The sequence below is a fragment of the Ruditapes philippinarum genome, unplaced genomic scaffold (genome assembly GCF_026571515.1).
Source record: "Ruditapes philippinarum isolate M1 unplaced genomic scaffold, ASM2657151v2 ctg2202_1_1_1_1, whole genome shotgun sequence".
Classification (NCBI taxonomy): Eukaryota; Metazoa; Mollusca; class Bivalvia; order Venerida; family Veneridae; genus Ruditapes; species Ruditapes philippinarum.
Window position 1 is genome coordinate 72,889 of NW_026865318.1, and position 23,906 is coordinate 96,794.

Sequence of the window (23,906 nt, forward strand, 5' to 3'; positions counted from 1 at the left end):
AAATTTGCGTTCTTTGAATACCGCCTTTCTATGTTGCTCTCTGTTCCTATATTGAACAACAGCTTTTGACAGCCGTGCTAGCATTTATTTTTTAAGCATAACACGCAGTTTTTCTTGGCATTGCTCGCAGTATGACTATGTTGCTTTATAAAACGAACATACTGACGTAAAAATCACAATTGCTAAAATCTCTGTCACCAGTGGTTTTTGATGTTAATGTTTTTTAACAGAAACTAATATATTCTAACAACAACGGAAATAATACTAATTGGAGCTAACTGGTGTAACTCTCCATGAACGATGGTTAGGAAACTACTCACCTTTACGACTGAAATACTGTTGGGAAAAGGCGTAAAATGAAACAAACAAACAAACAAACAAAACATAATCTTATATCCTCGAAGTTGTACATTAGATCCAATTAGTATCAATTTCTGTCTTTTAGCTGGACTTTTTTTTAAGAAAAAAGTAGAGGTATTGCTATAGTCGCGGCGGCGTTGCCGTTGCCGTTCACGTCCGCAAACTTGTACCTGGATCTAAACTTTTGGCCACAACAACCCTTGGGACAAGACCTTTCAGTAGACCACACTAAACTTGACCTTTATCCATAAATGACATGACCCTCAAAGTTAAAAATCCAAATTTTGCTTGTTCTTGCTATTAGAGTTTTGCAGTTTTCTCTGACACGGACAGTGGAAATCTGATAACGAACTAATGTTGAGAGGAATTTCTCAAAATGGTTGTAAACTGAAGAGTCGAAATTCAGAACATCGAACTTTCTCATTTATACTGGGAACCTTTACATTTACCTGAAAATCAGTTTACCAGTTTCTGCCGAATAGTGCTTTATGTTTTGATTCAATTAAAAAATCATACAGTCTGAATGGTACACACACATTCTAATTCAAAGTAAATAACAAAAACAAAAAAAAAAAACAACAAAAAACAATCTTAGGTAAAAAAAAATGATGCAATTCTGTATTTACTAACATGCTCTTTTGATTACAAGTTACTTTTTGGCCTGGTCATGCGGGGGAATAATGTGTTCTACGCAGGCCCGCATATGGAGGCCCTTAATGGGTTTTTTTTTATATAGGTTTTACATTTTATTCATAGTATTTCATTGTTGCCTTTTACAAAAAAATGCAAATTAAAACAAGTGCCATCTCAACATGGCCATCCCCAAGCGAATGTGTTTGCACATTGGAAGAATGTATATGTAGAGCAGAATAATTAAATTTTACAAGGTCTTTTGACAATGAAAACTGATGGCTGAAGTGATTACAGATTTGAAACTTATGTGAATACTGATGGCTGAAAATAACAAAGGGCAATGACTGAAAAATAATGCAGGGTAAGTTATCATTCTTGTGTGCTGCACCCCTCCTCAGTAAAATCTATCCACCTATGAAGTTTCAAGTTGATACCTAAAATACGTTATGAGATAAGCTCCCGACAGAATAGTATGAAAAATAACAAAGGGCAATAACTAAAAAAATATATAGGGAAGAGTTATCATAATATAATAATGCAGGGTAAGTTATCATTCTTGTGTGCTGCACCCCTCCTCAGTAAAATCTATCCACCTATGAAGTTTCAAGTTGATACCTAAAATACGTTATGAGATAAGCTCCCGACAGAATAGTATGAAAAATAACAAAGGGCAATAACTAAAAAAATATATAGGGAAGAGTTATCATTCTTGCGCACAGCATTCCTCCTCAATTAGATCTATTCACCTATGACATTTCATGTTGACATCTCAAACACTTTTGAGTTATGCTCCACTCAAGTGAAAAATTAAGTATAAAACATAACAAAGGGCAATAACTAAAAAATACGAACGATAGAGTTATCAGTCTTGTGCATTCCACACCTCCTGAGTGAAATCTGTGCACCTATGAAGTTTCATGTTGGTATCTCAAAGGCTTTCTGAGTTATGCTCTGGACAAAAATTAATTTTGAAAAATAACAAAAGGCAATAACACAAAACAAAAATTTTGCAGACTAAAGTTATCATTCTTGTGCAATGTACTCGTCCTCAATGAGGTCTATCCACCTATGAAGTTTCAAGTTGATACCTCAAATACTTTTTGAGATATGCTCCGGACAAAAATGTCGGACGGAAGGACAGGACGGAGACTATAACTATATCCCCCGCCGCCTTTTCGGCGGGGGATAAAACATACAAGGATATGAGTTACGCCCATGAGAGGAAACTATGCATGAAATGTAAATAAAATAAATTGTATGGCTTTTGCAACATGTAACATGATGACCAAAAGGTAACTTTATGTTTTAAAAATAGAACAATGATAATATTGGAAATACCAACTCGTCAGAGATAAACTACATACATGTAATATGTTGAATACATAAAAATTTGTATATACAAATAGATAATCGAAACTAATGTGACAAGACAGACCGATTTATAAAAAGAAAATGTTAAGATTTGTTCAAATCTTTCTTTGTTTGCTTTAAGAAAAATTAAAAAGTCGAGCGTTGCCCCCGTCAGGCGGTGTTTCTTGTTTAAGTATATAATGGTTTCTCTGAAACTCGTAAAATCAAAACATAAAATTTCCGAGATGCATACATCAAACCTTATACCTTTCTATTAATATGTACCCTTCTGTCTCTCCAGTTTTCACCTAATTATAAAACTTAACTGCGACATGATTTGTCATAATTAACTTAGAACTGGTCAGGTACAGCTTTTGTTTCGTATAGTAATTCAATAGATTTTGATTTCTTACAATTAAACGGAATAACTTACACATAAAAAGCATAATTTCAAATTCAGCGTTACTAATATTGAATATTAATTGCAACATAGAATAGATGTTTTCAGCTATTTGGCAGAAATTGAAACACATCCAGATATTTGGTTTCGCTATAAAGTAAAAAAGTACATTCAACTCGCTAGAAACAAGGTTGCAGGTTTCATGGGTATAAATACAGATGACATATATTTACTCACCAATGTTACTAAAGGTAAGTTAACGTGAATGATATTCGCATAAATGACATTCTAAATGAGTAATGCTGTATTTTTTCTGTGTTTTAAAAACAGAATTTGCAAACGATTACTATGGATACCATATAATCATTTTATTAACAAAACAACATATTCAAGATAATAAGCAGCCAAAATTATTTTGTACATATTCTCCTAAGGTTAGCGCATAAATATAACATTTACTTCAAATATTGAAAAGTAAAACACCAAATACAGATATAGCATTGTAAAACATTAAAGAATTAATATAAACTGTGAACTGTAACTAAACCTTGCAATGGTCTATTAAATGCTCTATTTCATGTTCTTTATTTAGCAATAAATACAGTTTTGAAGTCATTTCCCCTGTGCAAATCCAATGCAATTTTACTGACGTCATTATCTTATTATGGTGTAAAACTGACGTCATATGCAACAGTTGCACGCTTGGACGGTGAGAATTAATAAAACAATTAGATTTCGAATTTAGATAATGTACAATATATATATTGTTTAAATCAATTTAAATCAGTTTTGATTTTAATTTGAGGTTTATTTGTTTGTCATCTGAATAGGCGTCCTAGATGTGTTATATGAGGTAACATAATTGCAGACTTTAATAACTCGAGAATATCATGTATAAGTTCATTTTGTAGAAGTAAAATATCAGTAATGATATAAGCGTAACATGCATTGTTCTCAAATAATAAAAATGTCATATTTTTAGGTGCAAAAACGTACGAAATAGATATAAGCTTTCCTATATATAGTGACATCTCTATCATTCAAAAGTATGAAGATTTTCTGCTCGCCCATCCAGATGTTAAACTGGCTGTCGTTGGTTTGTATACAGAAATTTTGTTCACCAATTTTTTGTTAAGTCAATTAACAATGTTGTGTGATTTTATATCATTTAATCAACTTTTTGGACATGTTAACAAAAGGTTCATGAATATATAATATAATAGTATTTAAGAAGTTCTATAAAGGCACCTAAAATATTTTCATTACTTGTTCTCATCTGAAAGAAATTACCCCATCCAGTCTTCATCTGTTCTGGAGGAAAATGCACAGCTATCATTTGCAAACCATAATACCTGAAAAATGTTATATAATTTAAGATCATATAACCAGTCCAACATCTGTTGTTCTGCCAGTCAAACATATAACGGAAGTTTGTCATCGATATGGTGTTGCTGTTGTCATAGATGGTGCACATGTTCCCGGACAGCTTAAAGTAGATATACAGGATATTGATGCTGATTTCTATACTGGTTAATGTTTGAGATTACCTTTACTGTATATTTAATTTACCTTTTATGATAAATACAATATTGAAAGGAACTTTCGTACAATCCTATAATTATAATATGTATAGCATGTAAATATTTTAATGTTCTGTGTGTAACGTTTTTCAATATCTAAGAAATAAATCATTGCATCTGTCTTACTTTTCCGGCAAAATATAAATCCTGCAGACAAGATAGAGAATCAACCGTACCGTTCTACTTCGTATTTTTGCATACAGGTACTTTACATAAATGGCTGTACTGCCCTCGAGGATGTGCGTTCATATGGACAAATCCAAAGCGGCATCACACATGGTTCAAACCACTTGTCACATCAATGTTTGACAAAAACACATTACACGAGGCTTTTGCACATGAAGGTAAATCGAACAAAGACATGGTACTTGCTCTGATCGATTCATTTAATATCATTTAATTTTCTATATGTATCTATAATCTAATTAAAAGTCATATCTGATGAATTATAGAATTATTAACTTTTTGTTCAATTTTCGATTTGAATAAAGTGTGCTCAAATTTCCGTTTAGTAATAACACAATCTTAATCATCCTTAAGGAAATTTAAAATTTCGGAATTATTAAACCATAAATATACTCTTTTAGATAGTACATTTAAAAAGATGAAAATAATCTTGTAACACGTATAGGCTTTGACATGTTTGATAGAGTATACTCATATCAATTCTCTCCTTTAAGGATAGATACGAATTGTTGTCTGAAAAGTAGGAGCTCTATGTTAAATCTACAGAACGTCACAATCGAATCATAAAATTAAATTTGTTTTTTACTTTCATATTTAAATTCTGGTACCTATAGAAAACATAATCGAGTTTTATGCTTGCAATGAGCACATCTCATTTTCTGAAGATTTATCTTAAATGTGTAACAGTTTATGTAATAATATATAAGATATAAAGATGCATATCGGACACTTAAAAGGCCGTTTATCCTCTCGTGCTATCACGTAATCAAACATCCAAAAGTAAAAAGAAATGATCAAGTCACAAGTTATGTACTATAAATCCGTTATTTTTTGCGATGTTTTAATTTTCGCTATTATTCGCGAATCGGCCGCGTCGAAAATTTATGATGCCGCGTAAATTTTATAATATAACATACATAATTATAAATTTGATGACAATTTTTTTCGAATTGTGATTAAGTTTTATAATTAACACAATAACTGAATGCAAATAATTAATATGTGCAATGTATTTTATACATCATAATAAATATATTAAAGTTAAAGATTTTTTTCAATTCCTTTTCCTCACGAATGCATGCATGTAAAACACAAGGAGAGACAATGTCCACAAATTTTGCACTGTACAGACAAATGTGAACACATATTGTTTAGATGACAATAGATGAACGGTTAAACAATGATCAACGGACAATTTTCATATGGTAGATAAAGTATCATTGCCAAGTCTATAACAACTTCTTACAAACATTTAACGTTTTATCAAACACGTTATTTGCAAACAAAAAATTTATAAAAACCTTTCAAAATAAGTCAATTACATGTATGTAGGTACATTTTGTATTTAAAATAAATAAACAAAAACCGTCTCTTATTAACACCATTAATATTTACCTTGAATAAGAGCGACATATTATAGGAATGAAGTTCAACTTACCCTGTTATATTGAGGAAATAAAATTGAAAAAATCGCGAATTTGAATTTCTGACCCTGCCATTGCGAATGTTATGAATACGCTATAAAATCCGTGGTTGGGGTATTCGCGAGTAGTTGTCATGTATTAGCAGCATAAATGATCATTCGATCATTAAAGGTCATTCGATAGCAATGTTCATGAATTTTGAAGATAAATAAATTCAAACAAATTGAAACTGTTAAGATATTTACATAAAATTATCATTTATATAAGCACTCGCGGCGAGACGCTTTTAAAGTAGCGCCTATAATCATTCTATATATTTACTTTCATTGACTTATCTCCTTACATTCAACGTAACAGAGGTTTGTTTAATAAAAGCTTCCTCTTCGTTAAGATGCAGTCATATCACATTTAGGGCCTAGCCTATGTATCAGCAGTATATAGTGACCAGTTTGGTGTGAATGTACATAATTGATATTGCAATGACTCCTTTATTTAATTGACATAAAATAAAAAAAAATGTAAATGCCTGTTACTTTCAAGGAACAAGAGATGACACTCCATTTATATGTGCGACTGACGGGGTCGATTTTTATAATCGTATTGGTGGAATTGTAAGTAAAATATTTTCAGATTTACTCGTATCATTATTTTCTGACCTAGCGTTATACACACTAGATTTGATGTAAACAGACTGTTCAATTGTGTCTGATGCTTTGTTTTTTGAAACAAATTATAAGTTATTGTATAACTAAATTTTAATATATGCTTATCTTTGTAGAGAAATCCTTCTAACTGAAGAGCGAATTTACAAATTATTAAGAATTTAGTTGTGATTATATTTTGTCACTGCATGTTTATTTTCCAGGATAAAATTGTCAGCTACAACTCTACACTGCTTTCAAAGGGGACATCATATTTAGTAAAGTTATGGGGAACAGAAACATTGGCAATACCGAAATCAATGGAGGCGCCGTGTATGCGCTTGTTACATTTACCGTTCATACCAGGATTTTCTGACAACTTGGTTGGTAACATACATTTGTTGGTCATATTGTTTATATAAGTTAAACTATGTTTTAATACTGTTTGTCAATGTAATCTCAAAAAAATAGTATACATGTATTAGAAATAAGTATAAATGAAGCCCTTGGAGATAAATAGAAAAATAATTACAACAGTACCGTAGAAATGTTCAAAGCATATATTTTGTGCGTAAATGTTAAGAAACAATACCTATCAAAATAAATGTCAGCACAAGTTTAACATTGAATCCGTTGTTCAACAAAACAAATATATGATTATTAAATTGTATATTGGACCCGTTTTTCAAACGAAAATTTAACAAAACAAATACATGTATATTGATATGTTTCATATTTGATCCGTTTTTCAGATTCATAATCGTATGTCATTAATATCTTAAATAAATAATATTTTCATATAAAAGCATATCAACTTATTTGAATTGTAATTGCTTTTAAGTGATCGACATTAATTTTGTGTTTCTATTTCTTTTATTTCATCTCGAATATCAAAAGGTTACCGGGGCGCTAAATGTGTTTGAAGGAAAGAACTTTGAGCTGAAGAAGCTAATCTTAGATCGGTTTGATGTTCTTACTGCTATAACAATCGTTGATGGCAAATTGATGATAAGGTTATCTGCCAATGTTTACAATACTATGGATGATTTTATTAAACTGGGTGGTGCGATTTTAACACTCACTGCCAGGAAATCAACAAAATAAGTTATTTCCTCGAGGTGTAATTCGCAACAAATAGCTTCTTTCTTGCAAAATGGTTATAAGATGAATAGATTGAAATGTCCTGTATATACTATTTTCTATAAACTATGAATTTTGACATGGTTGCATCTCCAAGTTAATAAAGCCCTATAATAATTATGTTCAAAAATGTTATTTATTTAAAGGACATGGACGTTGTAACTAAATATATATACATTATGTGTTTATATTGCTTGCGACAATCTTCTGATGAATTCTGATGCCAACATTTTGTATTTCCGAATCGTTTTGTGTCAGACTGCTGCAACTATAACTATTGTAAACTGATAAAATTGATAACTTCTTCTGATCAGTACATCAACTATGGAGAATGAAGAGGTATCAACTGGATGCTGTTGACCTGAATGCTTATCTGACAAATATTCCAGGAAAACACATTTCAAAACAAGTTTAATTTGAAACAAGCTTTTTCCTATGTGGTAACTCAATTTCATTATTGTTGACAATTCTGACATTGTCAGGGCTATTTAGAGAAAAGCAAAGCCAAAAATGATAAATTACTTGAATTCATAAGTAATAAAAAGGAGGAAAACACACTTCAATTCAATCAAATTACTTATCACCAATTATCGTTTCTAAATGTTTATTTCATTTTTTACTGTCTGATAAATACAATTCCTTCCACATGCAAAATTGCTTTTGATGACAATTGGGCATATCTAGATATCATACGAGCAATAACTGCCTAATAGATTGAAAAGCAACGACAGCTATCAGTCCAAAAAATAAGTAAACAACCCAGCGATCGTAAGGCAGCCTGTCAAAAATTCCATGTTTTCCATTTTCCTAGGGAAAAGAAATTCTTCGTCAGAAGTATACGCAAAATATTTCCTTTCAAGATACACGAAAGCTTGTTGAATCACAAGGACCAAAACAACTGTCGTATTCAGATGCAGTTACAAAGTTTGAAAAGATGGTTGACTCTGCAGTACAAGTCAACTAATGTCAATGCCCACCAATTAAGTTACCTTACCAAAAAAAGCAAACAGCTTCACAAAGTAAACAGTCTACCTCTGTGGAAACTCAGTCACCATCAAAGTCTTCTCCAAAGAAGCAAGCTGCAAACAATCATATAGCATCGGCTGAGAAAGTTTATCAAAAACAATCGCCTCAAGAGCGAATTGTCACAACAGATCGGGTAAAAAAAGCAATACGGAACTGGATCAACACAGGAAATCGGTTCGACCTACTTCACGACTCCGAATTGATGGAGGATGAGGATTTATACCTCTCACCTCCTCGAACTCCGAATGCCATAAGTCCAATAAGGTTTCCTATTAATATATATATTTTAATATGGATTATAGAAGTCATTCTATCCTACAATGGAATTGCCGTGGTCATAAGTCAAATTATAATAATCTTCTTTTACCATTATCAAAATTCTCTCTAAATGTATTATGTCTTCAGGAGACTTTGTGATTTCCTTAAGATAAAATTTCTATAGAAGATTATACACATTATAATTATATATGTACTAGTAACGCCAGAACATCAGGTGGTACAAGCTTTGCTATCGCAAATTGAATTCCTCAAAAAGAAATGAAAACTTATCACAAGATTACAAGCTATCGTTGTGCAGGTGACCTTTATCGACCACTAACAATTTGTTCTTCATACCTTTCTCCAAATATAACGGTAACAAGTGATGAACTTGTAAGTATTGTTCGACAATTACAAATCACCTTTCCATTTGTTAGGCGATTTTAAAGCTCACAATCCTATGTGGGGCAGTATATCTACAAATAATAAGGGTAACATAACTGAAAAATTGATATATAACTTTCAGCTTTGTTTATTAAACAATCGGTCACCTACATAATACATCCAGCTACAGGTACGTTTTCTTGCATCGACCTCTCGATTGTCCACTATGCTATATACTTGGACTTCGATTGGAAAGATTTAGATGACCAGTACGACAGTGATCATTATCCTTTGTTACTAACATCAAATGACTCTATACCAGATGAAGGACGTCTAATTTTTAAATTTAAGAAATCAGATTGGGAAACATTTACTTGACTCTGTTCTATTGATCTAACAAAAAATGAATTTATTTTCACCTCTGATGATATAGCTGAAACGTTCTCTTCAGCATAACATACGATTGCCTGCAAAGTTATTCCATTATTTAAAAAAAAAGTGGTTAAACGATGAATGTTAAAAGCCGTTCGTATACGTAAAGCTTCACTTGAAAAGTTTGAACATAGCCCTACAACAGAAAACCTTGAAAATTATAGAATATTTAGAGCCAAAACTAAAAGATCAGTGCGTCAATCTAAAGGCCAATCATGGCAATCTTATGTTTCAAAAATTAATTCAAATAGTCCTATTAGGAAAGTCTCGGATGCAATACGAAAAATAAGTGGTAAGTATAAAAAGAGTTCAACTGTTCGCTTAAAAATGGTGATGGCCAATATGCCAAAAAAAACAAAAAAAAACAACGTATATTGGAGAAACTTTGGCTGAAATTTTTGAAAAGAACCCTTCTTCAAGCAATTATTCAATAAAATAGATAAATACAGAATCCCTAAAGAAAGCCCAACACGGCAAAATTGAAAATGTTGCAGGCTCGGTTTGATTGAGCCTGTTCATGGACGGTACTGGAAAGTGCAAGTTACCGTCCACGCCCCCTAGCACCGGCTTAAGCAGAATTCAACATTTAAACGTGAAATATTAAAATTTTGAGTTTAGAAACATCCGCAGATGTGTTCATACGGCGGTTATCATGGAACCTTCAATGTGACACTTCCGTGCCATTCCATTAAAAGCGGCGTATGGTCCCCAAGTAATAAAAAGCGTGTGCCCTAAACGAGAAAACAATGGGCGGAACTAAATAAAATGGAATTTTAAAAGGGGATCAGAGGTTATGAAGCCTGCGTATCACAGATTAGACGTCAAAAGACAAATTTAAAAAGCAGGCAACATATCCTAAGGGTGTTTCAACCTTATTCAAGTAGGATTTTGTTTGTTTGTTTGATTGGATTTTTACGGCACGTCAACACATAACTGGCCATATCGTGCCGAATGCTATAATAGGCTTAAAATATTATGTAAAATATTGTAAATGACAATAGAAATGAGCCAATTAGATCTTAGAATACAAGTTTATCTCTTTTAAATAATCAATTATGTTTTTTGATGGAATTGTATTAAAAAGTTCTTTGAGTGAATTTACAGAATAAAATCTATTACGGGCCTGTGAAAAATCATGACATTCAAGAAGAAAATGCTTGACAGTAAAATTTTCATTACAACCTACACAGAAAGGGGCATTGTCATTTGTGAGGAGATAAGAGTGGGTAATTTTAGTGTGTCCAATTCGGCATCGAAGAAGAACTGTTTTGATCACGGCGGTTTGACAGAGATAGAGATGGTGACATATCAAAAGATGGGTTTATATCGTGAAGTTTATTAAAAACGGCATTGTCCCAATTTGCTTTCCATTCAGATGATACGAGTTTATTTATAGCCGGTCTAAAATCACAAGCAGGCAACAATAAGTCAGTTTTTTGAAAATTTAATGATTGTTTAGCTAAAGCATCTACTTTTTCATTTCCTCGTATTCCTACATGGCTTGGAATCCAATATAATTTAACATATTTTGTTTTTAGTATATCATGAAATCGTAAAAGAAGTTTCTTCACCATGATATTGTCAGATTTTTTATTTTTAATGGATATTAAAACAGAAAGCGAGTCAGAAAATATCACAAATTTATCGTGGGTATGCTGTGCTATGTATGACAATGCTATATCAAGTAGGAATATTGGAACCACCAAACTAGAAAATGCCGAAAAGTTGAAAATAAAAATACCACAAGCACAACAATAATGTCGTGCTGAACGATCTTCAAGGATCGAAAATATAACATCATTGATTAAATGTACGGGGAGACTTTTTACAGCCGCCACACGGCACAAATAACACGGATGTGATCATAAAATAGATAAATACAGAATCCCTAAAGAAAGCCCAACACGGCAAAATTGAAAATGTTGCAGGCTCGGTTTGATTGAGCCTGTTCATGGACGGTACTGGAAAGTGCAAATAAATTTCAACAACTTAAATGTTAAGCTAAGAAAGAGCATATTAAATTTACTTCAACAAACGACGAATGCTATAATTCCCTTTTCTCTATCGATTACTTAATTCATTCAATCAAAACTGCAAAAGATAGTGCTGCAGGCCCGGACGAAATTTACTACCAGTTTCTTAAACATTTACCACCCCAATCCCTAACTTGCTTCTTGAAATTTTTAACAAAATTTGGGTATCTGGTGAATTTTTCAACACTTGGAAAAATGTGTTAATTATTCCTATTCTGGGAAAGTTTCAACTGATCCTAAAAATTATCGTCCAACTTCACCAACAAGTCGCCTCTGCAGATCATTCGAGAGAATGATAAATAATCGGTTAGTTTGGTATCTAGAAAATAATGGAATTATCACTAATTTTAAGTCAGGTTTTTGTAAACAGCGAAGTACAAACGATCATCTTGTACGACTTGGAACTTTTATTAGAGAAGCCTTTGTAAATAAACAACACCTGATATCAATTTTCTTTGATCTTCAGAAGGCTTACGATACTACTTGGAAATATGGTATCCTAAAAGATCTAAAGGATGCTGGACTAAATGGCAGACTTCCTCTTTTCATTTCTGGATTTTTAAACGATAGGCACTTTAAATTAAGACTTGGTTCCCAGGACCACCAACAAGAACAAGGTGTTTCTCAAGGAAGCATACTTTCTGTTACACTTTGTGGCCTTAAAATAAACAAAATATTGCTAGCGCTCTTACACCATGCAAAGACTGTTCTCTATATATAGACGATTTTCTTATCTGCTATCGATCGGAAATTATTCGAATAATTAAAAGGCAACTTCAACAAAATTTAGATAAAATTCAAGAGTGGGCAATAGAAAGTGTTTTTTTAATTCTAAAAGTAAAAAACTCAATGTGTTCATTTTTTTCGAATGCGGAAACAACATAATAACCGTGAACTTTACATATCTGGTTCTAGAATTCCAGAAGTGGATGAAGTTTTTAGGAATTATATTTGATAAAAAACTTTTATACCACATATTAAACATTTGAAAACTAAATGCCTAAAAGCTTTAAATTTACTTAAGGTTTTATCTTATACAAATTGGAGATCAAATTCTCCCACATTACAAAAATTATACAGTCTTATCCGATCAAAATTAGATTATGGTTCTGTAGTCTATGGTTCTGCAAGAAAATCATATATTCAAATGCTAGATACCATACAATATGCAACTAGAATTTCATCTTATAGCAAAAATCCAGCTAAAATATTATTTTCAAGACAAGTTATACTGAAAAATTTGTTAACAAACCAAAGGAAATTAAACCATTAGGCTTTCGTTTAAAAGATGATTTAGATAAACTTAAAATCAATCCAAACAGTATCCTTCAAAATGACGATGAGGATGTTCCACATTGGACTTATAATTCCCTTTCAAATACAAACAAGAGGGCCATGACGGCCCTGAGTTTCTCACCAGAAACAACGGCTTTACATTGTTGGAAATTATTTTTTAAAGAATTTGCTGTAAGTCAAGGCCAACTCTTTCAGCAAGTTCAGCTTAACTTTAACTTGCCCCTCTAGTAATATACTTTCATAACACTTATTGTTTTACCTTTTTTCTACATAATAAAAAATAGGACCATTAAGATGACCCTAGATCACTCATCTAACCCATCATTTCACGTTTCAGAATATGAATTAAAATATTTTGCCCTTCTATTTTGGAAAAGCTTTGTTAAAAATATGTATGTTGCAAGTTTGTTCTATGAGACTATGTAGAATAAATACAGAATAAATGACCACTGGAGCAGGGTTAATTTTTTTATAATTTTTTTAATGAAAACACAAAACGTCGCATGCAAAACATGTATTATAATTAAATTCAACATCAAAAATTACACAAATTACACCCCTGGTCCAAATTTCAAATCTGTACATATAAGACAAAAAGGTAGGCTAAGCGATATCAATATATATCAAAAGTAAGCCAGGTCATATCAAAATTCAATTCAGGATCAGAAATTAAACCCCTTGTCCAAATTTCCAACAGGTACATCAAAAAAACGACAACCTAGGTAAAACAATATCAAACAATAATATCAAAAGTAGTCAGTTGATAACTTAATTCATTTCGCATCAGACATTTCATTCCTGGTCCAAATTTCAAGTCTCTGTACATCATTACAAATTTCAAGTCTTTGTGCATGAAAAACAAGAAAGTATGTGCAATGGTTTCGAAAATATCAAAAGCAGTTCCACTGATACCAAAATTCAATTATGCACATGAAAATATGTTCAACAGTCTGTCCCAAAATTTATTAAAATGTGCTTTTTCCAAGTTTAAATCCAATTCAAGAAAAAAGAAAGAAAATAAAAATACTATTTTTAACAAAATTCAGTAACAAAATTAAGCATACAAACTCATCTTTGTTAGTCAGGTACAGGAGAAACAATTAATGTTTCTTTAGGCCTTTTTTTCCTGGTCAATGACCTACAACTGACCTTACAATGATGAAATATGATGTCCGATTTCTAGTTCTGAAAGGTATTTACACATCATAAACAGGTCATGACATTAAGACTTTCTCCAAGCAATTGAACCTCCTTTGGAAAAATTGAATAACATATGTACATATTCCAACATAAATTGTTTCCCTTTTATAATGAAAAGATATCTTATATCATAGAAATTTATTGAAATTTATGAAATTCTTACTGAAAATGTCTTATTTGGACAAAAGAATGAATAAACTATGTATGGGAAGCTGCATATCCTATTATTGGCCAAGTAAAGTTGGTCTTTTCTATAAAAAAGTTTTTTAATGACACTTTTATCATTATAGTTTTACTGTGATCGCCTATAGCGTGAAGAGTTTACAACATAAGAAATTTTCTTTGAGTGTAGTCAAAACACGTTTATTGTTTATTTATAACAAGAGGGTCATGATGGCCCTAGATCGCTCACCTGACTTATCAAACTCATCCAAACAATTACCTAGACAAGCATTCTGACCAAGTCTCATGACATGTGTGTCATAAATGTGACCACTACAGTGTTAACAGAGATTATCCATATTTGAACAAGGCGACCTAGTTTTTTACCCAGGTGACACATATTCAAACTTGACCTAGAAATCATCAAAACAAACTTCCAGACCAATTTCCAGGATACTTGGATCAAAACAGTAGCAACTACAGTGTTAACAACATCTATACTTAGCTCTGGTGACCTAGTTTCACATGCGATTTCGAACTCATCCAAGCAATTACCTAGACAAGCATCCTGACCCAAGTTTGATGACAATTGAGTCGAAAATGTAACCACTAGAATGTTAACAAGGTTTTTCCATATTTGGGCGTTGTGACCTAGTTTTTATCCAAGATGACCCATATTCGATCTTGATTTAGGAAACATCAAAACAAACTTTCATACCAATTAACAGAATATTTTGATCACAACAGTAGCCACTAGAGTGTTAACAAGATTTTTCTATTTTTAGCTCCTGTGACCTAGTTTTTCATCCGAGATGTCCCATGTTCGAACTCATCCGAGCTATCACCTAGACAAGCATCTTGATTAAGTTTGATGATGATTGATGCAAAAATGTGACCGCTAGAGTGTTAACAAGGATTTTCTATTTTTAGCTCCAGTGACCTACTTTTTCATCCGAGATGACCAATGTTTAAAGTCATCCGAGCTATCACCTAGACAAAAATCTTGACCAAGTTTGATTATGACTGATTCAAAAATGTGACCACTTGAGTGTTAAAAATGTTTTTCTATTTTTAGCTCCAGTGACCTAATTTTTCATCCGAGATGACCCATGTTCGAACTCATCCAAGCTATCACCTAGACAAGCATCCTGATCAAGTTTGATGATGATGAGAATGCTACAGACAAGTTTGGTGATCATCCATCAAATATTTCATTAGGAGATGATGTTCAAAGGTTCTCCTATATTTAGCTTTAGCCCCTTAAAGGATCCAATCAAATTAATATGAACAAACTTGAAAAAATACTACCTAAGAATGCCACAGACAAAATTTGGTGATCATCCATCCATTACTTCTGTAGAAGGAAACGTTAAAGGGTATTTCTACTTTCAACTTTAGCTGCCTCTAAAAGGGACCAATCAAATGAATATGAACAAACTTTTATAAAAGACTACATTTGAGTGCTACAGGCAAAGTTTGGTGATTTCGGAAGGAAATGATGTTCAAATGTTTTTCTATTTTTAGCTATAGCAGCCCCTAAAAGGGGCCAATCAAAATAATATGAGCAAACTTGTAAAAGACTACATTAGGTTGCTACAGACAAAGTTTGGTAATCATCCATCATTTAGTTCTGTAAAAGAAGATGTCCAAAGATTTTTTTTCTATTTATAGCCCTAGAGCCCACTAAAGGGGGCATTTACGTCAACAATCGAACCAGTATGAGCATACACGTTCCAGCTAACAAGAACACTCAGGTGCCCAGCCGGACAACAGTCACGGAAGGGCACTGATCAGAACACCGACTGTAAAGCATAGATGATAACAATTTTTCAATAAGAATCCAAAGCCCTAGAGCCCACTTAAAGGGGCCAGACAAATATGATAAACAAGATCAACAAGGAAAGGCGGCGTTTAATGAACGCAACCCCTACACGACCCAGCAACAAGAACCAACGGCAAGGAGCCCAGGCGGACCCAAAACAAAAACAGGACAGGGCAAAGACAGAGCACGGACATGTTAAACATTAAATGATAAATAATTTAAAACCGACCAGGAACCCAAAGAAAATAATAATAATCCATAACCGATTAGGAATTCAAAGAAAATAATAAAAGGCCCACAAAGGGGAAGGGGACAGGAGACCGGGTGATGGGGGGGGGTTAATCAAAGAAACAAAATATAGAGGCAACGGGGAAGACACCCACCGTAGACGAGAAAACAACAAGGGACACAAGCAAAAGTGCCACCAAAACAGCATGAAACAACATAGACATACATCTGAGGAACAGAGTGGGGCGCCGCCTTGGAACGGTCATCAGCATAATTATGACTGCTGGGGAGTTTAAACCGGTTAATAGTGCACCAAACCTCGCTCTTAGCCCCACCATAATCCTATAAACGAGACAGTGTAAATAAAATGAATCCCCGCCAAGTGAAATTCTAACAGTTGTCATGGTTACAAAAGGTTAAATAAGTAAAACACTAAAATGATCATGTAGAAACATATAAAAGTAAACCCAATGACCACAACAAAAGTACTCAATGTCCTAAAGGAAGACAGAGCAACAAGAAAATCACCTACAAGGGCCCGACGAAGCAAGGCAGAAGACGAACATTAAGACAATTCAGTCCCAAAGGGCTTTACGAACTATCCATCATAGAGTCTCCCACTTGGTCCGTCAGATGTAATCAAAAGAGGAAAGCGTAGTGTCCAACTGTAAAAAGTTTGGTGATCATCCACCAATTAGTGCTGTAGAAGAAGACATTTAAAATTATTTCTTTTTGTTTAGCTTTAGAGATCCCTTAAAGGGATCAATGAAATTAATATAAGCAAACTTGATAAAAGACTTCCAAAGAGTGCTACAGAAAAAGTTTGGTGATCGTCCATCAATTGGTTCTATAGAAACAGACGTTTAAAGGTATTTCTATTTTCAGCTAAAATTAATATGAGCAAACTTGATAAAAGACTATCTAAGATTGCTACAGACAAAGTTTAGTGATCATCCATCCATTAGTTCTGTAGAAGAAGATGTTTAAATTTTTTCTATTTTTAGCCCTAGAAACTTCTAAAAGGGGCCAATTGGAATGACAAGAACAAATTCAAATGTGACTGTCACAAGGATGCTTCAGACCAAATTTTAAGTAAATCTGTCCAGTAGTTTCAGAGAAGGAGAGGATTGTTGACGCATGACGACGGACGACGGAGCATCCCCCTTTGATACTAATAGCTCACCCTGAGCCTTCCGCTCTGGTGGGCTAAAAATTTATCAAATTCACCTGAATATTTCAAAGAAAAGTTTCCAGCAGTTGAGGAAGAACATGAAGATGTTATACATATTTATACGGACGGTTCAAAAGAAGGTTGCAAAGTAGGTGCGGCTGTGTTTGAAAATAACTTTACATCTAGTGTGACGTTACCAGATATGCATAAATTTTAACTGCTGAAGCAAAAGCTATCGATTTAGCATTGTCATACGTAGAACAGCATACCCACGATAAATTTGTGATATTTTCTGACTCGCTTTCTGTCTTGATATCCATTAAAAATAAACAATTTGACTATATCATGATATAGAAACTTATTTTACGATTTCATGATATACTAAAAATAAAATATGTTTAATTATATTGGATTCCAAGTCATGTAGGTATACGAAGAAATGAAAAAGGAGATGCTTAAGCTAAACAATCATTAAATTTTCAAAAACTTGACTTATTGTTACCTGCTTGTGATTTTAGACCGGGTATACTTAAACTCCTATCATCTGAATGGAAAGCAAATTGGGACAATGCCGTTTCTAATAAACTTTACAATATAAACCCATCTCTTGATGTGTCACCATCTCTATCTCTGTCAAACCGCCATGATCAAACAGTTCTTCTTCGATGCCGAATTTGACACACTAAAATTACCCACTCTTATCTACTCACGAATGACAATTCCCGTTTTTGTGTAGCTTGTAATGAAAATTTTACTGTCAATCATTCTATTCTTGAATGTCATGATTTTTCACAAGCCCATAACAGATTTTATTGTGTAAATTCACTCTTTAATACAATTCCATAAAATCATCATTTGATTATTAGAAAGAGATAAACTTAGATATTTAATAAAAGTAGATTTCAGATCGAATTTATTATTTAACATCAGTTGTATGTAATTGCTTTTTGCTTTAGCTTCTGACAGGCATGATGTTATTTTTATCCACAAAGACAGCAATATAGATTAGATAGGATAAGATTGGATCAGATAATTAGATCGCATAAAACAAAAGCAGTCAGTGATAGTTGGAGTTTCAAGTGTTACAAAGTGCTTAAATGTCAATCACTTTAAAAACTTAAAAGTGCTTCATATGAGAGATGGTGCTTAACTTGATATCTCTCTAAATAAAATGATTATTTGTTTGTTTGTTTGGATTTTTACAGCACGTCAACACATAACTGGCCATATCGTGCCGAATGCTATAATAGGCTTAAAATATTATGTAAAACATTGTAAATGACAATAGAAATGAGCCAATTAGATCCTAGAATACAAGTTTATCTCTTTTAAATAATCAATTATGTTTTTTGATGTAATTGTATTAAAAAGTTCTTTGAGTGGATTTACAGAATAAAATCTACTACGGGCCTGTGAAAAATCATGACACTCAAGAAGAAAATGCTTGACAGTAAAATTTTCATTACAACCTACACAGAAAGGGGCATTGTCATTTGTGAGGAGATAAGAGTGGGTAATTTTAGTGTGTCCAATTCGGCATCGAAGAAGAACTGTTTGATCACGGCAGTTTGACAGAGATAGAGATGTTGACATATCAAGAGATGGGTTTATATCGTGAAGTTTATTAAAAACGGCATTGTCCCAATTTGCTTTCCATTCAGATGATACGAGTTTATTTATAGCCGGTCTAAAATCACAAGCAGGTAACAATAAGTCAGTTTTTTGAAAATTTAATGATTGCTTAGCTAAAGCATCTACTTTTTCATTTCCTCGTATTCCTACATGGCTTGGAATTCAATATAATTTAACACATTTTGTTTTTAGTATATCATGAAATCGCAAAAGAAGTTTCTTTACCATGATATTGTCAGATTTTTTATTTTTAATGGATATTAAAACAGAAAGCGAGTCAAAAAATATCACAAATTTATCGTGGGTATGCTGTGCTATGTATGACAATGCTAAATCGATAGCTTTTGACACACGCCATAGAGTTGTTTTAAATGATGACACCCTTTTAAGCAGCCTTACAGGAAAATTCCCCCTGGAATGTATGAAGAGGTGAGGCAGCACCTTAAGGATATGATTTATTGCGGTGCCATCAGGCCAAGTGACTCTCCTTTTTCTTCTAATGTAGTTCTTGTTCGGAAAAAGGATGGTTCATTTAGGTTCTGTATTGATTTTAGATTGCTTAACTCAAGAACAAGAAAAGATGCCTATATGCTTCCTCGCTTTGATGACACTGTAGACCTTTTAGTGGGTTCTAAATTTTTCTCTAAACTTGACTTACGCAGTGGTTACTGGCAAGTTGAGATGGAGGAAGATTCAAAGCCCTATACTGCTTTTTCTGTTGGTAATCTTGGATTTTACGAATTCAATAGGCTTGCCTTTGGATTAGTTAATTCAGGTGCTACTTTTCAGAGAGTCATGGAACGTGCCATGGGTGACCTTCTTTTGCGTGAATGTCTTGTTTTTGTTGATGACATTTTGGTCTTTTCTGAAACTTTTGAGGAGCATATTGTTAGGCTTGAAAATGTTTTTCAATGTTTATCTTCTCATGGTCTTAAACTTAAAGGCTCTAAGTGTTAATTTTTCAAAACGTCCGTTTCTTATTTAGGGCATGTTATCTCTGAGAATGGTATTTCTACAGATCCTGAGAAAACTTCTGCTATTTCTTCTTGGCCAGTCCCTAAGAACATTGCTGAATTAAGGACATTTCTTGGAACTGCAGGTTTTTACAGGAGATTTAATAAGGATTATTCCAAGTTGGCCAAACCCCTTAATGACTTACTGGTAATTCTCCCAAATCTAAGTCCAAGCGTTCTAGAAAGACTGCTATATGGGTATGGGGTGATGCCCAGCAATCTTCTTTTGATATTCTTAAGGAAAAACTTACTTCTCCTGTTCTTGCTTTTGCTGACTTGTCCTTTTTATGTTTGGGGTCCGCCTGGGCTCCTTGCCATTGGTTCTTGTTGCTGGGTCATATGGGGGTTGCGTTCATTGAACGCCACCTTTCCTTGTTGATCTTGTTTTTCATATTTCAGTAAACCCTTTAAAGTCCATATCGACGCGAGTGGGTCTGGATTAGGGGCCGTGTTACTTCAAGAGCAGGATGGCTCAGAGCATGTCATAGCTTATGCCAGCAGAGGTTTAAGACGTTGTGTACGTAATTACCCTGCTCATAAACTTGAATTTTTAGCTTTGAAATGGGCTGTCTTTGATAAGTTTCACGACTATCTTTATGGCAACCAATTTCTTGTTTCTACTGACAACAACCCTTTAACTTATGTCCTGTCCTCTGCTAAGTTGGACGCGACAGGTCATCGTTGGATTGCTGCTTTGTCTGCCTATGATTTTGAAATCATATATAAGTCAGGCAAACAGAATCAAGATTGTGATGGGCTATCTCGCCGACCACAACTCTTCAGCGATGCTGTCAAGGCAGTGTGCTTTGCTGCTTCTGTCTCTCTTTCTTCTGCTGAATGTTGCTCGGGAGATGAGGTCCCTCATATGGCCAATGAGGAATCTTTTCCTTCTGAAGCTGCAGTCAGACCAGTGGATTGGGCGGTAGAACAGTCTAAAGACACTGATATATCTTCTGTTCTTTCCATCCTACGTTCTGGTTCTAGTCCAAGGGGCGAGGAGATGTCGAAAGACATCAAATCTCTTCTTCGTGCCTTCTCTCGTCTTTCTATTAAAGATGGTGTTCTTTATCGTACCGCCACTCTGGATGGAGAAGAAGTACAACAACTTGTTATTCCTTATTCTCATAGGAATATAGCTTTTACTGGTGTTCATGACAATGTTGGCCATCCCGGACGTGATAAATCTCTATGGTTAGCTCGTCAACGTTTTTATTGGCCTGGCATGGAGGCAGATTTTAATAGTCGCATTTCAGGTTGCAAAAGTTGTATTTGCAGAAAGACACCGGTTGTACCTGCCGCAGAATTGGTTCCAATCCAGACTTCAAGACCCATGCAACTTGTGTGTATGGATTTCTTGAAGCTGGAGAAGTCCAAAGGAGGGTATGAGGACGTCTTGGTCATTACCGACCATTTTACCAGATACGCCAAGGCTATTCCTTGCCGTAATCAAAAGGCGACTACCACTGCTCGTGCCTTATATGAACATTTTATTGTCCACTTTTCTTTTCCAGAGCAGCTGCATTCTGACCAGGGGCGGAATTTTAAAAGTCGAGTCATCAAGGAACTTTGCAAGATTGAAATGTTCGAAAGACAAGAACCACTCCTTTCCACCCTATGGGAAATCCATCAGCGGAGCGATTTAATCGGACCCTTCTCAGAATGTTAGGTACTCTGGCAGAAGATGACAAATCTAAGTGGGCAGATTTTGTTCCTTCACTTGTGCAGGCTTATAACGCCACCAAGAACTCTTCGACAGGCTTTTCTCCTCACTATCTTATCTTCCCCATTGCCTCTAGTTTTTATTTCTTTGATTACTCCCCACCCCCTCCCCCCCGGTCTCCTGTCCCCTTCCCCTTTGTGGGCCTATTTTTATTTTCTTTGAATTCCTAATCAGTTACAAATTAATTATCATTTAATAAATAACCTATCCGTGCTCTGTCTTTGCCCTGTCCTGTTTTTGTTTGGGGTCCCCCTGGGCTCCTTGCCATTGGTTCTTGTTGCTGGGTCATGTGGGGGTTGCGTTCATTGAACGCCGCCTTTCCTTGTTGATCTTGTTTATCATATTCTTATGTTTGGATGGCATCCCCGTCTTTCTGTTGATGCCAATCTTGGTACTTTTCCTTCTAACTCTGAACATCTTTCTCCTACTACTTATGTTTCTCGTTTGAAGGAACGCCTTCAATATGCTTATCGGTTAGCTGGCGATGTTGCCAAGAAGCGGGCTGATCAAAACAAGAAGCAATATGACCGTAGAGTTCGCGAGAACAAATTGGTTGTAGGCGATATTGTTTTGGTCCGAAAAGTCAATCTTCAAGGTCGACAGAAGCTGGCAGATAAGTGGGAGAAGGATCCTTTTGTTATCATTGACATACCATTTCCTGAGCAACCTGTATATAAAGTACAACTTGAGTCTCGAAAAGGTCCTGTCAGAACCCTTCACAGAAATATGCTTCTTCCATTTATTTCTATCCCTGAAGAAGATACAGATTTACCTGTTGAAACTAAGCCTAAACCAAAACCTAGACGTGTTCCTATACAGAAAGAGTATGATGCTGATTCTAGCTCTTCTGAATCATCATCTGGTGTATACATCATACCACAGAGGAGATTTCCAGTTACTCGCAGTCGCAATACTCGCCTTTATTATGGACATTCTTCTGATGCTCCTTCTATTTCTATCCCTTCATTTGTTCCCAGGATTCACCCCAATCCTGTGACATATTCCCCAGACAATGTCCCAGTTACTCCAGTGAGTGTACCAGTTACTCCAGTAAGTGTTCCAGTTTCTCAAGTAAGTGTTCCAGTTACTCCAGTAACTATCCCAGTTACTCCAGTAAGTGTTCCAGTTACTCCAGTAAGTGTTCCAGTTACTTCAGTAAGTGTACCAGTTACTCCAGTGAGTAGACCAAGTACTCCAGTGACTATTCCAGTCATTCCAGTACATACGCCCGTTTCATCTTCACGCCCTATCCCACGCCCTAGACGTGTGATACATCCACCAGATAGATATGGAGAATGGGTATAAGTGTTGTATAATGTTGTTTCATTTTATGCAGTCCTTTTAAATTTCACATGGGTCCTATGTATGGAGGTATGGGCTATGTATTTATTATTTTCAAGTAGAATTGACAACTCTACTGTATTGCAATATTTCTTTATATTTTACTGTTTAACTATTGCAAAATAGTCATAGGATGGCAGTATATCTTAAATAATATGATATATTTATGTCGTCATATGAATATACAGTGAATTGCATTTTTGTTTTTCGAATTGATTATAATCTTATTTTTTTTCATAAATCCAGGTTTCATTAATAATTGTTGCTTAGGATAATGCCGTAGTCATTTTTAACTAGAGGGGGGAGTGTGTAGTTAAGGTTAAATTAAGCCAAGATCACTTTTTATAATAAATACGGTAGTTATTTCCCTTAAAGGCCAATTAAATCTTTTGTGGTGTTTTGTGTTCATGTTTGTCTTTGTTCCTTTTGTTATGGGTGATTGAACTGGTTTTGCAAGTTGAGTGATGGATGATT

The 23,906-nt window shown here is 34.2% G+C and overlaps 2 protein-coding genes across 3 annotated transcripts in view; both read left to right on the forward strand.

Annotated features, from left to right (window-relative positions):
- The window catches only part of LOC132728620 (uncharacterized), a 28,563-nt gene extending 20,729 nt beyond the window's left edge, over positions 1–7,834 (forward strand). The window contains exons 2-9 of one of the 2 annotated variants that reach the window (XM_060714292.1): positions 2,852–2,994; positions 3,336–3,452; positions 3,726–3,839; positions 4,120–4,272; positions 4,527–4,667; positions 6,474–6,544; positions 6,799–6,957; positions 7,472–7,834. In XM_060714292.1, the coding sequence (XP_060570275.1) occupies positions 2,852–2,994; positions 3,336–3,452; positions 3,726–3,839; positions 4,120–4,272; positions 4,527–4,667; positions 6,474–6,544; positions 6,799–6,957; positions 7,472–7,678 (1,105 nt within the window). In that variant the 3' untranslated portion in view covers positions 7,679–7,834. The remainder of the gene's footprint in view (positions 1–2,851; positions 2,995–3,335; positions 3,453–3,725; positions 3,840–4,119; positions 4,273–4,526; positions 4,668–6,473; positions 6,545–6,798; positions 6,958–7,471) is intronic. The other variant, XM_060714293.1, reaches the window with a different exon arrangement.
- A 14,484-nt stretch (positions 7,835–22,318) lies between these two features.
- Positions 22,319–23,396, forward strand: LOC132728619 (uncharacterized). Its single transcript, XM_060714291.1, has one exon. It carries the CDS (start codon positions 22,440–22,442, stop codon positions 23,394–23,396), a length of 957 nt encoding a protein of 318 aa, XP_060570274.1. The 5' UTR covers positions 22,319–22,439.
- The last annotated feature ends 510 nt before the right edge of the window (positions 23,397–23,906 follow it).

Excerpts from the sequence above, each read along its gene's own strand:
- LOC132728619 (XM_060714291.1), top strand. The coding sequence starts at position 22,440 with ATGTTTGGATGGCATCCCCGTCTTTCTGTTGATGCCAATCTTGGTACT.